This window comes from Athene cunicularia (genome assembly GCF_003259725.1).
Source record: "Athene cunicularia isolate RWA chromosome 14 unlocalized genomic scaffold, athCun1 chr14_part1, whole genome shotgun sequence".
NCBI classification, from domain to species: domain Eukaryota; kingdom Metazoa; phylum Chordata; class Aves; order Strigiformes; family Strigidae; genus Athene; species Athene cunicularia.
The window spans coordinates 15,337,642-15,352,564 of NW_020799118.1; the positions used below are offsets into that span (position 1 = coordinate 15,337,642).

The 14,923-nt window shown below is 40.2% G+C and overlaps 1 protein-coding gene across 1 annotated transcript in view; it reads left to right on the plus strand.

Annotated features, from left to right (window-relative positions):
• C14H16orf71 (chromosome 14 C16orf71 homolog) overlaps window positions 1–14,923 on the plus strand; it is a 94,298-nt gene that overhangs the window by 23,217 nt on the left and 56,158 nt on the right. The window contains exons 10-12 of the mRNA XM_026859249.1: window positions 6,887–7,078; window positions 9,671–9,826; window positions 14,487–14,681. Of these exons, the coding sequence (XP_026715050.1) occupies window positions 6,887–7,078; window positions 9,671–9,826; window positions 14,487–14,681 (543 nt within the window). The remainder of the gene's footprint in view (window positions 1–6,886; window positions 7,079–9,670; window positions 9,827–14,486; window positions 14,682–14,923) is intronic.

The following is a 14,923-nucleotide window of genomic DNA, read 5'->3' on the forward strand; positions in this document are numbered from 1 at the left end:
CCCCCCCTTTTTTTTTTTTTTTCTTGAGGATTTCCATAGAGTATTAAGGGAAATACATTAAAAGATTGGTAGATTAAAGCCCCGGAAAAATAAGTCTTCACCAAGTTGATAAGTATATGGTGAATCTCCTTGAATATCAAACTAGAGCCATTTTGCCAGTATTTAAAGCCAGTTATGGGCATGTGCCAAACAAATACCAGCCTAGATTTCAGATAGCTGAGGACCAATTCCTTGCTCTATCACAGCATTTCAAAGTGACTGAGTACAATTTTCTTCCCTGCTGTGGGTCTGGAAATAATGACACATTTTATTTGTGAGCCGATGAACAATGCTATGGAAGATACAGATACTACTGTTTGGGTTTTAGAGGCCACAATACCTTTTCAGGAGTGTCAAGAAAGGAAATAGAGATGAATTTGGAAAATTTCTTGATAATCTTACACTCTTCAGAGTGTTTTACAGGCTTTTGATAATCTAGCTAGACAGGGATAGGATAAGAAAATACTATCCTAACTTTACAGTTTCACAGAGAAATACTCCATTCCAGAGCCAGGACTGAGGCAAAAGTTCCTGATTTCCAGTCTTGTGTTCACATGAAATGTGTAAGTATTTAAACTTCTTTTACTTACCTCAGCTACTTCTCATTAACCAGGAGTATAAGCTCATTAGAGGAGGAACTTTTTGTTACATGTGCTGAGAACATCAGCACAGTAAGGCTATGAATCCTTTTAAACCTCTCTAAGTGTTACTGTAGTGTAAACACCAATCATGGAGAAGGCACTTCTCATTTTTAATGATTCTGTCTCAGCAAACAAAATCAAATAGGATTCAGTGTTACTTTGCTTTAAATTTTAGTTCAATTTTCAGAGCAGTCCTTTGTTTACCTGTGGAGTTGAGCCTTTGTCAGAACTCAGTGATCCTTATGGGTCCCTTCCAACTTGAGATATTCTATGACGCTATAAAATAAAGGAGAAGTTGTATGTAAAACAGCTGCTTGTTACCAGTTATTTGTGCTACTTATTTGACTGTTTCTTATCTGCACTCACACTTTTTAAGTGGCCTCAAATTACACAGTGTTTCTTGAACATATTTCGTGGAAAAAAAAACATTTTTAAACAGTTTTGGTTAGTTAACATGCTTCACAACCACATGAATGCTCTGTGTTCTAATGAACATTAGAATTATGTTGGTCCTTAGTCATCTGAAAACTAGGCTGGTATTTGACACATGCTCTCCTAGCTGACTTTAAATACTAATTAGAACATTCTATATCCTAATGAAGTAATTTCAGAACAATTCTATCAAGGAAGTCATCGTTGCTTTAACTGCTTGCCTATCAGTGCTGACTGAAAGATATGCTTTGTTTCATTCGCAGTATTCTGGTCTAGTGAACTCAGACTGACCAGAAAGGTATTGTCCAAAAAAGACTATTAGCTGGTTGTGTAAAACTCTCTAATAATAACAATAGGCCAGAGCAAGAGGTCACAGTAAGACACACCAGCATATACCAGAGGACAGCATGGCGGGGGCACTACTGGGTACTCATGCCAGGTGTACTGGCAGAACAAGAAGTGAGCAGGCTAGGACAGCGAGCACACTAATCTACAAGATTCTTCTTATTCAGGAGAAAATGTTTGATGCTGTGGAGTTATCTTGTTTCCTGCAGATAGCAGAATAAATGTACGTTGAATTTGGGGCCAAAAATACTTTTCTGCCTGTGTGGTAGTGAGTGACCACACAGTGTCTCTCTACTAACGTATTCCACAGGCCAGATCCTTTGCTCTTGTCAGAGGGGTAATGCATATCTTTGGTAACACAGATGAGCTGTTAACTCTACTGAAGCAGTTGAGAACTCCCTTAATGCAGGCTAATGCAGAAGTGGCATAGAGTAATTCAGACTACATCACATCTCTTTACTGTCCTCATTTGAGTTAGGAAGGATTTTTGAGCCAGAAATGTAAGTGATCCTAGCCATTAGCTGTCTGCCAGTGTTGTGGTGGCCATAAAGCTACTTTAAATTGCACTTGGGGTTGACCATGCTCAGCTGGCACAACATGAAAAGGTATACAAAGTGAATTTTGCTGTCCTTGGTTCCCATGCCAAGCAGAGCTCACTTCCTTTCTGTGCATCACATCTGAACTGCACTCCTATTTTCAGTAATTTCTAGTGATGAGCTGATGTTTCTCTTTGACACTTGTCCTCTTTATGCTCCAGCAAATACACTGTCTAGCTTTAGCACACTCATGCTGCCAGAGATGGAAAAGTGGTTTCTTCTGAATCAGGAAAGGTTATATTCTTCATGCCCAAGACTAAGAATAATTGTCGAGAACAAGATAATTCTCAGCAAAGAAATTCAATTTTTTTTTTTTAGCTTAGTCTCACATGATACGTAATGCTCTAACTGCATTGGAGAACTACAGAGATCATAGCAAATAATGCTTCCATTACACAGCTCTTTGAATTCCTGCAATCTTACTTTGGCAGAGTTACCTTCTTTGAAGGATCATAACTCCTCTATTTTAGCAATCCGAAGCTCAGTTCAGATCAGAAAATTTCAGTAACATCTTGCCATCATCATATTTTTCAGATCCATAACCGCAGCATGTTTGATACTCAGAAAGCCATTGGTGCTACAGATAGTGAATCTAGTACAAAAATGCATTAACAGAAAGACCATTCAGACCATTAACATCAATTGTACTCTCCTTTTTGTTATTAAATGGTGCCTTCCTAATTACAGTATGTTCTGCCAGTTGCATGCAGAAAATGCAGATACTTTCCCCATTCTTATCTGTTGTTCCCACTTTGCAGTGATAAAGCAGTTCTTTGAATGGTTTCAGGGTTTATTCCACAATTTAATGTCAAATTTCAAATAATCTAACAGATGGCATTGTCATCATTTTTCCTTCCCCACAGAATGAAAATGAACAAACACTTGACATTTCCAATATGTCTTCATCTAATGCAAGAATTTTTAGAAGACATGAAAGAGTGTTATCTACTTTGCCTTAGATGGGCAGAATCGTTAAATGTGTCCTAACTATCTATTCTCCTACATTAGCAACATGACCACGTAGAAAATAGATATACAAACACGTAATCAACATGCTTGCGTTTTGTAGCGTGAGCTCTGTCTATAATGAAGCATGAACATGCAATGCTAGAGCTATTTCAGCATAAGAGTATAGAATTTTTATTCGAGAAATTAGCTAGAGCTGCTAAAGTACCTAGAAATCAGCTCACATTTACAAATATACAGCAGATGCATCATTTGGCAAAAGACTTCTGCAGTCAGTAATTTGCCATTCATCAGGGATTGCCTCTTAAATCTGTGATCCAAGCTAGGGTGCAGATGACATCGAAGGATAAATTTAGACATGGCTGAAAACAATTATTTTGATTAAGCCTCTAGCCAATGAGAATAAGATTATTCCATTCCTCCCCTTCCCCCTTCCTCACCCCCCTCCAGTAAAGAAGGAGGAGTCTGTGTAAGTATAACTTATCTTCCTTTTACATGCAGTGGCTGTTTTGATTTAGCTCTTGTTGTTGTAGGGTCTGCTCAACATAATAGAGAGTGTTTTATGGTTGAATAGGATATCTTGCTTCAGTCTTAGCATCAGTTTAGTTAGTATTGGAAAAGGTGTTAAAAAGGAAATATTGAAATTTTATTTACCTGTAAAAGAGAAACCATATCTGTAAAAAATGAAAATAAAAAATTGTTTTCTCCCTGACCTATCTTTACACAGGGAGAAACTGTCAGACTGGGTAAGCTGATTCTGCTGGGAAACATGTGCTGTTTCCTTGGGTCTGAGTGGTGAAATGAACTTTCCAAAACTGTAATGTAGTGTGATTTCCAAACAGCATTTGATAGCAGCTGCTTTCACTTACTATGAGCATTGCACCTAGTTGGAAACCAGTAGCAAAGTCACCACCTGGCCCTCTTGGCTCCTAAGCTGCTACTTGGTCATTCCAGCCTCTTACAGTTTTGATAATATTTCCCAGCTTTAGGGCAACAGAGCTGTTTGTCCAATTTAGTATGAAGGCGTAGTAAAAGCAATGCCAACTAGTCTTTTAAAAAACCATCAACACAAGTATCATTTAGCCAATTAGAGCTATTTTATTAGAAACAAAATGACATTAATCTTGGCTGGCAAACTTGTATCTCTTAAGCTTCAGCTTGCTGTGATCATAAACAGTTCTGCTTTTTTAAAAAAAATAAGAACGTGGAGGTAAAATGCCACTCTTTTAATGACTGTGTGGATGCCTTCACAGTACAGGGTTGGTTTTCTTTAATGAATAGTAGTTTTCTTTGGGGCTATGCCTCTGTGTGTGTAACTTCAGCACCACTGTAGCTGAAGGCTAGAATATATGGGTATCCTTAAGTTGTCTTGCAATTCCTTTTTCTTCATCTCTTTTTTAGTGTGGATTTGAGGAGAGGTTATTTCTTGGCTGTTTAGTATTGTTACTGCTTATATGTTCACTGTTGTTTTGTTAGAGTGAAGGAAGATGGCCAGGATGGTTGAGAGGTGGTTGGAATATTGAACTGAAGGGCTGTAAGTTGCAATATTGTAATTGCAAAAATAAAATAGTGAGCACTTTGGAAATAGGAAATTTTATCTTATTTACTCTATGGTGATTGTCGGCACTTGATGACAATCAGCTGCAAGCCTGTGTGTGATTGACAGCACAATTCTAGCCAGAGCAACCAAAAATAGCCTAGCATTTGTGTAATTTTAGGGTTTTTTATAATCTAATACTGCTATAACTAAAGGCCAGTGTAACATGTAGGCAAATTGAACTCTCTTCATAGGTAGACTAGGGTAAATTGGGCAATGCTATGGGAAGGTATACTCAGAAAGCATTGAATCTATCTTATTTGAGCAGTTCTTGCCCAGAATTAAGTAGGATTAGCTCCTTTTTTTGTTTTGCCTTAATACTTCTGAAATTAGTTAAGTTCTTCTATGTCTTGATTCTTGTTGGGGTAAGGAGGCTGCCAGAGGGAGGAGAGGGATTGATCAAAACCTCACTCATTCTCAGAAAGAACTTTAATAAGTAAAATCTGTAGATGGTCTTGGTCAGAAAACCTACTGAGCCTTCCCTTGCTGCTGGGCCAAGCAAATTTGGAAGAGTTGGAAATTTCCTGCTGAAGCATTACTTGAGACTGTTTTAATCTTCAGCTCTTGAGTTACATCCTATCATTGATCCCCACACCCTTGTTGAGAGGAAGAAGGAATAATTTCTCCAATATTGGATATAGAAGAAGGGGGTCTTCTCCTGAAAGTCTCCAAGTTTCTTTTAAGGCCTTTTCCTCAAAGAATTACAGTGGTAGGGTCAAAGCCCTGACATTCTCTTAGTTCCTCAGGACTATAGTAACATTAGTAATGCAGATCTGCAGCATCAGAAACTTTTGCATGATATTTTTTTTTTATTACTAATATAATTTTTATTTGGTACTTGTGGGCAGTGCTGTGGCTGTTATTTTGGCACCAAAACACTGAATGACACAATAGATCTGCTTGTGGCTTTTTATTAGTATATTCTTTTTAAAACCGTTTTAAGGAGTTGTCTATTTTGAGGACAGGCACAAAAGTCAAGCTACATTAACTTGTCAAGTGGATTAGTCATTAAACACCTTTGTGGACATTTTAATTCAGAATTAAAGTGGCTTTAATTGGATTTAGCTTACTTTGCTTCCAAAGTAAATTCAGGTAAATCAAATTAAGGTTAATTCAGTGTAAAGGTATGGGCAGACATCCTCATTTTGGGCTACGTGGAGCAACTGAAAGCATAACTTAGCTGTTCCTCAGCACCCTCCTGCTCCCGTTGTGTTCCCATGGTGTTCCACATATCAGCTCACACTAAGAGGTGCTTGCTAGTCTCTTATTATGGTAGATTATTTCAGATTAATTCTGCTCACCTTAATAGCTTAGTCTGTTGGCTGATTGCGTTGACATGTACAGGACAGGCAGTGATATTGCACTTTGCTGACTGCAGTGGGGAGCATGGTCCTCAGCCCATGCTGTGACAAGTAGCTTGAAAAATTTAACTCCATAAACAGCTCCAACTATTTGCACAATGAATGTGTGTCCATGCCTGTAGAACATGTGTGCTCAGGATGTCTTGAGGGGGCCCTGAGAGTCCTTATTAAAGGATCATAACTGTTGAGGAGCAATACTCTTATGTATACTGGAGAACCTTGGTGATTTTGGGGACTAGCTTCTTAATTACAAAAGAAATGTCAGGGGCAGCAGATTGAATAAACATAGGAATAGCAAGCCAGCTAATTGCAGCTACTGCATCTTTGGAAGAACAAAAGAGATCCCATAAACTATAACCCCACAGTTCAAGCTTGGGGTTATTTCTTAAAGAACAGGTCTCTTAAAGGAGAGGGAATTTGCATCCTAAATAACTAAGTGTCAATACTAAAGTAAAGAAAGGAGATGAGTTCACTTAAATGTAACATCATCTGTGAAATGAGGTATGTTAGATGAAGCAGGAAATAATGAAAGTTTTGACACTTTATCAGGCTTGTTTTGAAGGCATTTCACTGATTAAAAAAAAAAAAAAGCCAAAACACTGAATCTTAAAGAATACAGAATAAATTCAATGACACTATTTCCAGCTGTGACCATGTAATCTTCCATTCACCAAGCAATGTTTGACTAAATGAAGACCCAGGTGACAGCTCTCCAAGAAAAACTGAAGTGCTCCAGAAGGTGTCACTGATATAATGACCTAGCTTTTATGACTCATGCTTCCTCTTTGATAAATGCTCACTAGGTATTAATTGTCCCTCCTGTGATGGTGATGAATGTAATTCATTCATGATGATGAATACAGTTCCAGTAATCCAAATTACTTCCATTTTCATACTTTTTTTTGACAGGAAGCCTCTTACTTGCCAGATATTGACACATTGCCTAGACCACACAGTATGAAAAATGAGGTGCTGCTTATGACCATTTGGCTGTCAAGTTGTGGCCAAGTAGCTACAGAGGAGTGTGGTGGGCAGATGCTTACCATGGTGCTGAGAGCAGCCAGCGTCTACCAGGCCCTCGTGACATGGCTTCTCTCTCTGGTGAGTACGTGCAGTGACAGTGCAAAAAAGAAGGTTCTGCGTGATTCGGGTTGTGTTTTGCCCTTCAGTGAATATATAATCATTCTTGAAACGTCCTTCTTCCAACAGCTCCAAAACAGTGAACAAAGGGGAAATTATGTTCTAACTCACCTTAAAGTCAGTAAATAAAAGTCTTGCTGATGTCAGTGGAAGCTGGATTGTGCCTGTAGTTTATGAAGAACAGGGCACAGAAAGTAGAAAACTGTTGAGCCAGACTTGCAGCAGTCAAAAGCAACTACTGGAAGTAGAGGGCTGTCAAAGTATTATACTTTGTCCTTGGAAAAAGAAGCAAATGGACACAGGAGCCTATTTCTTACTGCTTGTTCTAAGTAAGAATAGATCCTTTTGATAGTCAGGAGGGCTATAAACAAGTGGGGTCTGTTTCATCTTAATTGTCCGTTGGATCACTTATTTTTCTCCTCTAGGGAAACCACCTTTTCCTCAGTCTTTCCATTCACCCCATATTAGCCTTTTCCCCAAGGGAAAACAAGTATGTGTATTTTTCCTCCCCATCTTGTATGTTGGCCTCATTCTTTTCCCTGGTTAAGGATATTGGCATACCAATACCAATCCATGCACTCAAGGTAGATTTCACCCTGAGTGGACAGCCTGCACAAGGCTTTTAAATCACTTAAACAGTATTAATTGTTAATAATGTTTACACTTCCATTAAAACATTGCTAACATTCTTTAATGTTAGTTTAGTGCTAATGAAAATTGCCACTTGAACAGCTCCAGATTCTGAATCTTCCATTCAGAAACTAGTTAGCTCATGACTAGCTGCAGTGTCAGCCTTCTTCCCCTGTATTATTCCCATTTTAAAAACCTGAGCTTTAACTTGTAGCAGCTGTCTCCAAGCCTGAAAGGTTATCTCAGCTTCCAGAGCTCAGGGTTGCTCTACTGGGACTGTAGGGTCAAATATGATGGACTTTGTGCCCAAGAGAAACTGGAGTAAAATCCACCAATTTTATTTCATGCAGGTTCTCAAACAGCTGTTGGGTAGCAATGACAAAGCCTGCATTTCTTTTATTAAAAGTGGAAAGTTTGAGGGATTTTTAGACTAAATTCTCATCTGGTCATTATCTATGTAATTCCACTGATTCACTGGTTTCCTGGCTTCTGTAAATCAGCATATCTTTATTGATTGCATTGGCATTATGCTGATTTCTACCAGGTGAGAGCATGATCCTCCAGATGCAAGCAATCCCCAGTGACAGAGCTGCTAAAGAATTTCCCCTGTGAAACCTGTGTTCAAGGACCTGGTAGTGCTGTTTTGAGTGATAGAGCTGACCTATGCAACAGTTTGAAAATCCTCTCAGGCCCTGTGTTGTGAATGTATTTCTAAAGGCGTTTATCTCACTGTAAAGAGTTTTGGCTTATATATACAGTAAACAGAGTTGTTAATCCATCTAGAGCTCATGGTGATGTTATAAACCATGACATGACTTAGTGGTTTCTGTATTCACCAGAACCCTGGGAAGGAATTATTGTCCTGTAACTCAGATTTGCCTGTCTCTTTGCATGTCTCTTTATGTGATCTGGTTCAAGCATCTTTGCTTCACATGGCTGCTGCTCCTTTCTCATGGCTTTGCTGATTGCCTGTGTCTGCCTTTCCCTTAGCCTTCTGCCCTCTTTCACCAGCTACCCAGGTTTCTGGATGCTTTGCAGCACAACAGTGCCTTCCCAGTCTGTTTCAGGTATCTTTCCTGTCTCTTTTCTACCCTGTAGTAAAGTTTCTCATGTAGTCTGTATACTAAAGTGAATCATGTTTCAGCCTGACTTTGAGGAGCATTATGAGCGGTCTGTCCTACCAGAACCCTGTCTCTGGTACTAAACTGATCTTCACAATAAAAGATGTCCAGTGTTTGTCTCGGGGTTGGCAAAAGTAATTTTTTACCCTTCTTGTTTTGGATCAAATATATATATTGGAAAAGAGAAAGTTTGCCTCCCACACATGTGCACACAAAAAAATCCATCAAAAAGAAATCACCTCAGTCTAACTGAAAGGTGTATTCACTAGAGAGGGGCTGATGGGGTTTTGGCTATTAGTGATCACTCACAGGGAAAACAAAGGCTTATTAAGGAAGGCTGCACTAGCACCTCAGAATGCATAATCACTTAGCATTGATTTTTGAACTCAGTTTGGATTGATCTCATTATCATTAATAAAGGCAGCACATGGTACCACTGTGACAAGAACATGCAGTACAGCATTGACAGGGACTCTGTTCTCATTTCTTGCTAGACTAGGGCACTAATACAAGTTTTTGCTTTCACCTAGTGAAACTGGTGGAAGTCAGAGCTTGCAAGTCCTCATTAAGAAAATAAATCCTATGACTTCTCAAAACCTACATGTTATTCCTATTTAATTTGGTCTTTATTGATTTTTCTACTGGTTAAACCACAGCTAATCCACTAATCAAGTGAGAGTGCACCCTGGATTATTCTACATTATGGGGCTCTAGTCAAAAGCAAGAGAGCAAGATAAAGGGTTATTTTCAGTCTCTAAATACAGCCATCTAAAAATGAAATTATGTTCAAATGGATTTACAGGTGCCTCCAGTGAAAATGAAAGATGGACCCAAAGTTCCATTTCAGGTGGTAGGGCTGCAGCAGGCCTGGCAGGAGGATGGCCTGGCCCTATATGCTTGTCTAACACCAGCAGATGAGGCTTCAGCCCAGAACAGCACCAACATCCAGAAGATAAAAGTGAGTAGCAGCATTTACACTTGCTAGTCATGCACAACAGCCATAGGCAGTTACCACTGGTTTTTACTAAGGACCAGACTCAGATATGCCACTTCAAGATCAAATTTCACTGAGCCAGTATAGAGCAGCAGAAGTGCTGCTCTAAATTAGAATGGGGGAACAGCCCAGTACTGTGGGAACTGAAAGATTGCTTACAGCTAATTGCCAACTCAAGCTGTCCTCAGTTATGCTGAATTTAGATTACGTGCAGATGAGAAACAAGCTCTCTATGGCGTAGTTTTTGTCTCTGCTGCTCATTAGCTGTTAATATATTTTTGGTGGCTGTAACCCCACAGTGCAGAAATGTGACTGCATTCAGAGGAGACATATCTTTAGCATGTATTTTGGTTTTTCCTCTTATATTTTAACCATGTGAAGAGTGTGTCCCACAAGAGGGAATAATTGTCTTGCTATTTAGCTCCCGGGAGCTGGGGCCCAGAGGCAGGACCTGAGACTCCATTCCTTCAACCCTGGTAGACTACAGAGTCTGTGCTGTGCAATAAAATGCCAAGCTGAAAGGTCTAGCGTGCAGGCTGAACATCTAGCACATGTAGGTGGCACAGTGGCAGGGCATGGTATGAATTTGTGTCCTGAAAAGAGCAGAGCTGTGAAAGAGCAGCTCTGGGCTCTAGTTTGTTGATTCTGCCTTGTTAACTTTTCTTTTATGGAAACAACGTTCTAGGTATTATTCCTACTCTTGACTGGTATACATACCTATCCTACCTATGCAGTACAGCTGACTCGTGCTGGAAAACGTTCCCAGGTATATCTGGGGAGTATCAGTCCTTCTGTACCTGAAATCTCCTGTGGGGCAGTTGCTTGAATAACCTTTGAGATGCTGGCCCTGTGCTCTGATGAGGCTGGCGAGTTTCTCTTAGGCGGCTCAAAGCAATACTTGCAGCTTTAGCGAGCTGGTAGTGAATTTCCTACTCTCTTTTTGCCTGGTTCACCCCTGGTAACGTTAACAGGAACATGACAATTGATGTGCTAATTCTTGACACTTCCTCTATGCTGAAAAGACCCCACAGGACCCAATAGCAGGTGGTATTAGGGCAGCCCCCAGGTATCTGAATCACACCTTCAGGTGAAGTTTAAATGGAAGAGGAGGTGTAAATGTGTTTTAAAAACCTGCTTAAGCTTCCTTTACTCAGCTGCAGCAAACATCCTTCGCTTGCAGCTGCCTGCCTGTGAACAGTAAAGATTAAATTTCCCATGATGTATCATAAAGCCTGGAGTATGACAGCCGTGGCTCCGGTGCTCCTGCAAGTCAATGATTGATGCTGACAACAAATGTCATTACCAAAAAAAACCCAACCCCAAAACAATAAGCAACCTTTCTGTTGGTGTTTGAGCACCTGTCAGCAGAAGCAGCAGAGAAAATGAGACTAAGGGACAAGGGCTTAATGTTCACTTCTAGCCAAGGCAACTGAATCGAAGGTGTTTGCTCTATGGAGGAAAAAAAAAAATAAATGGAGAAACAGAGACTGTCCTGCCTTCTGTCCACTTGCCTTGTCGCTCCCCGCTGACTTCAGCTGAGGGGTTGGCCAAAGCATCAGAATTATTGAGCACAGAGTATGCTCAAAATGTGTATCCAGTGTTATGCAACTGAATGAACTTTTGAAGCTGCAGGCTCAGGCTGCTCTGAACATTTGATTGGAGTTGGGAAGGATTGTATCACAAGTTGTGGAACATGCCATACAGCGTTTCCAGTCGATATATAAATTGTAAATGCTATTCTGATGCCTCATTTACAGTTACTGATGCTGCTGTTGAGTTCAGCTAGCATGCACAGCAGCAAACATAGCAGGAGTTTGGGCTGTGATCCTCAGAGCAAGACCATGTGTAACAGGTTTCCTCTCATTAGAGGCTCTACTCTATGTCTTTGTGGTAACAATAACTTTTGTCAATTTTGCTCTCCTGAGGCTGTTGTAAAGCTGCTGCTTTCCCCAGCAGAGATCTAAGCTGATAGGAACAACAAAAGTCTTTCAGAAAAGTCAGCTGCGGCAGAGACAAGGAAAACAACAACTAGTCCTGTCTCCACATTCCTCCGCTTGAGTAGCTTCAACTGTTGTTGGAGAGAAATGTGGTAGATTTTACCCTTCACACTGAAGTCTTCAGTCTCTCACCGTAAAGTTAATGTACAGTTTTTAACAGTTGAATCAGAAGACAAAATTCTGTTGTGGCACTTATGGGCCCTTGTTCCTTTTCTCTCCTGTGGGTACAAAGAGAACCACTTATCAGGGCTTACCTTTGAAATATGGTTGGGTTGCCAGACAGTTTTGTTGTGTCTATTTGCTATAAGAATGTAGGGAAATCTTAGTAACTTTTTTTTTTTTTAATTATGTAAAAAAGTCATACCAAGTAGTGTAAATGTTAACCAGAAGCATTATGGCAGATTGCTATTTTAATGTTCTTAAGGAGCAGAGTCCAGACACCATTTTCAGTGACAAAGATGGGAATGTACAAGACTCTGCAACTTATTAGGTACAGATTTGTGCCTCTGGATGCTAAGAGAGATATGCCTGTCTTTCTCTGTGTATCTGTATTCATATCTCATAATAGCAGTAAAACGATGGATATCCATGGATTTTCTTCAGGTAGTAATAAGAATATGATTTTTACAGCAGACGTTGGATTGCTAGTCTGAGAGCCTAAAGGACCTATCTGTATCAATGAGTCAAGGTTTCACATTCCCCTGCTTGCCTCCCTGTTAATTCCCCACCCTGCTGTGATTGAACATGCTGGGTGTGTTCATCTCATTGGCTTTGATGTTATTTGATGCTGTGGCTTGTTGCAGGCTATGGGGTCACAGCTCCAATGATGGGGTGCAGTTCATCACTGACACATGGACCAAGGCAGCCTGTTAGTTTTGTCTTGCTATAGGTTCTTGCTGGGATTTTTTTTTGTTGTTGTTGTTTTAGTTTGGTTGTGTTAGGTTTTTTCCTCAGTTACTAGTAACTGGAACTGAGCTACATTCCAGACCTCTAAGCTATCAACTTTTTATTTACTGGCCACTTCACTGTCATCTTTGTGCCTTTTATTGTTTGTCACATCTTTTTCCTCCATCCCAAGGTCTAATGGTTATGAATACAAATGTATCAGTGGTTTCTCAAGGCAAAAGCTCCTGTTCTTAGAGATCAATAAGCCTTTTGGTTTATTCAACTAGGATGACATCTATTCCTGTATCAAGTGGTTCTGCTGTGTTTCCTCCCATTTTTGTTATTTTTGGGGGGTTTACATTGTTTTTTTGTTTTTATTTCCATCCTCCTCCAAACAAATGATAGAAGTGAGGCAAATATGAACATCCCTGCATGGTTTTGCTTTCTTGACTTGTTGTCAGAACGAATGCTTATACACTCACCTCTTGTAATTCTTGCATGCTGATAGACAAGCTGCAGTTACAGGCATGTCTGATGGGAATTAGATTTGTACAGAGTATGCTTTCTAAGAATCTACTAAGCATTCCCAATTAGGCACACTAGCACTGTGCAGAGCAACGTGGTTTTTGTCTGTATGCTTCGATCACTTCACAATTCTGTGGTGGCTCAGAAGAGCTCACAATCTCTGTCGTTAGATTTGGGGCTTTTTTGTAGACCTTTCCTCCTTGAGCTATAATTTCTGAGTGCAATAATAGCTGGTGTAGAGAAGATGCTTTGCATAATTGTTGATTCTGTTAATTTCTCATTGGGTCATATTGAGGTCACCAATTTTGTTCTCTGAAAGTCCTGCTAATTAAGAACCAACCTGGAAGAACAAAGGGGTTTAGAGGAGAGGTTAAATGATGGAAAACTGTAATTTAGCAGTGCAGTATTCAATATTAATGTATCAATATTCATATTAGCATCAATCTTTTAAGAGATCTTGAAATTAATAATTCTTTTTTTCTATCCCCATGAAAGCCTCTGCAAAATAATATTTCATTATATTGGGCTGTTTTATGGTCCTGTTTGTGGCATTTTCTCCCTCTTTAAGTGTGGTATGTAATCTGCTTTGGAGTAATATTTGTGGGCTGACTGATGCCATGAGCCAGTTATTTTACACCAGTGTCTTGCAACCAACTGAAGATTGCTGTTAACTTGCCAGTCAGCATCTGTGGTGGTTTTCTGGCTGAGCAGTCTGAGTGTGTCAAGAGCTCTGGCGGAAGGGCAGTGCTGCTAATCTCCCCAGTGCGTTCACCAAGGGGCACTTTGAGTCAGGTCTGTGTGTCACGGGGTGAGCCCTTCACACAGCTGATGGCTGTAACTGGCAGTTGCAGACAGCACCAGCTCTCAAGTCCCATCTGCTGGGTCAGGAATCCCAACAGCATCAGGGCCTTCAATTCTGTCTTTGGGCCTGGGAGTAGAGTCTTAGTGGGGTGATACCCCACAGGGTTGTGGGAGCAGTGTGTGTTCTGTGGGTGAGGGACAACTCTGGTTGCAGGGATGCAGGGTGTGATGGTTTGGGAAGCCAAAGGGCGTGACATTAGGGTCTGGTTTGGAGAATCTGAAGCGCAGCTGTATGGTGGATGTGTGAAGCATGAGGCTGGGATGGCTGCAGAGAAAGAACTCCTACAGTTACATGGTACAGAACAGAACATTCCTGAGGCCATCATCAATGCTTTTTAACAATTGACTCTTTGCAGACTAAAGAAGGTCTACAAGGAACATCCATTTTTTACCAGAAGATTTCTGCATTTCTAGCCTGTACATGGCTTCCAGATGTTATCTGGTGGAGAGCAGAACTGGCCAATCGCCTCCAAAACCAGCTGTGTTCACTCCTTCCAGAAATTCCCTCTGTCCTACTCAGTTGCATCACTGCTGTTAACCCTGATCCTCAGGTATGGTACAGAAATGCTTGGTAATTTTTTTTCTCATTTGGTCCAGTAAAAGTTGTTGTTCTTTCAGTGTTAACAGGTATTCTCATTTGCTTTAGCTAAGGATTTAAACAGTTTGAAAACAAATGCTTCTAAGGTGTGTAGATTGCCACTGAAGTGTATGAGATTACAAGGACATAGTACCTCTTAAAATCAAGTGCTTAAAATCACTTGCCTGCCTGGAGATGTCTGCAAGAACATTTACC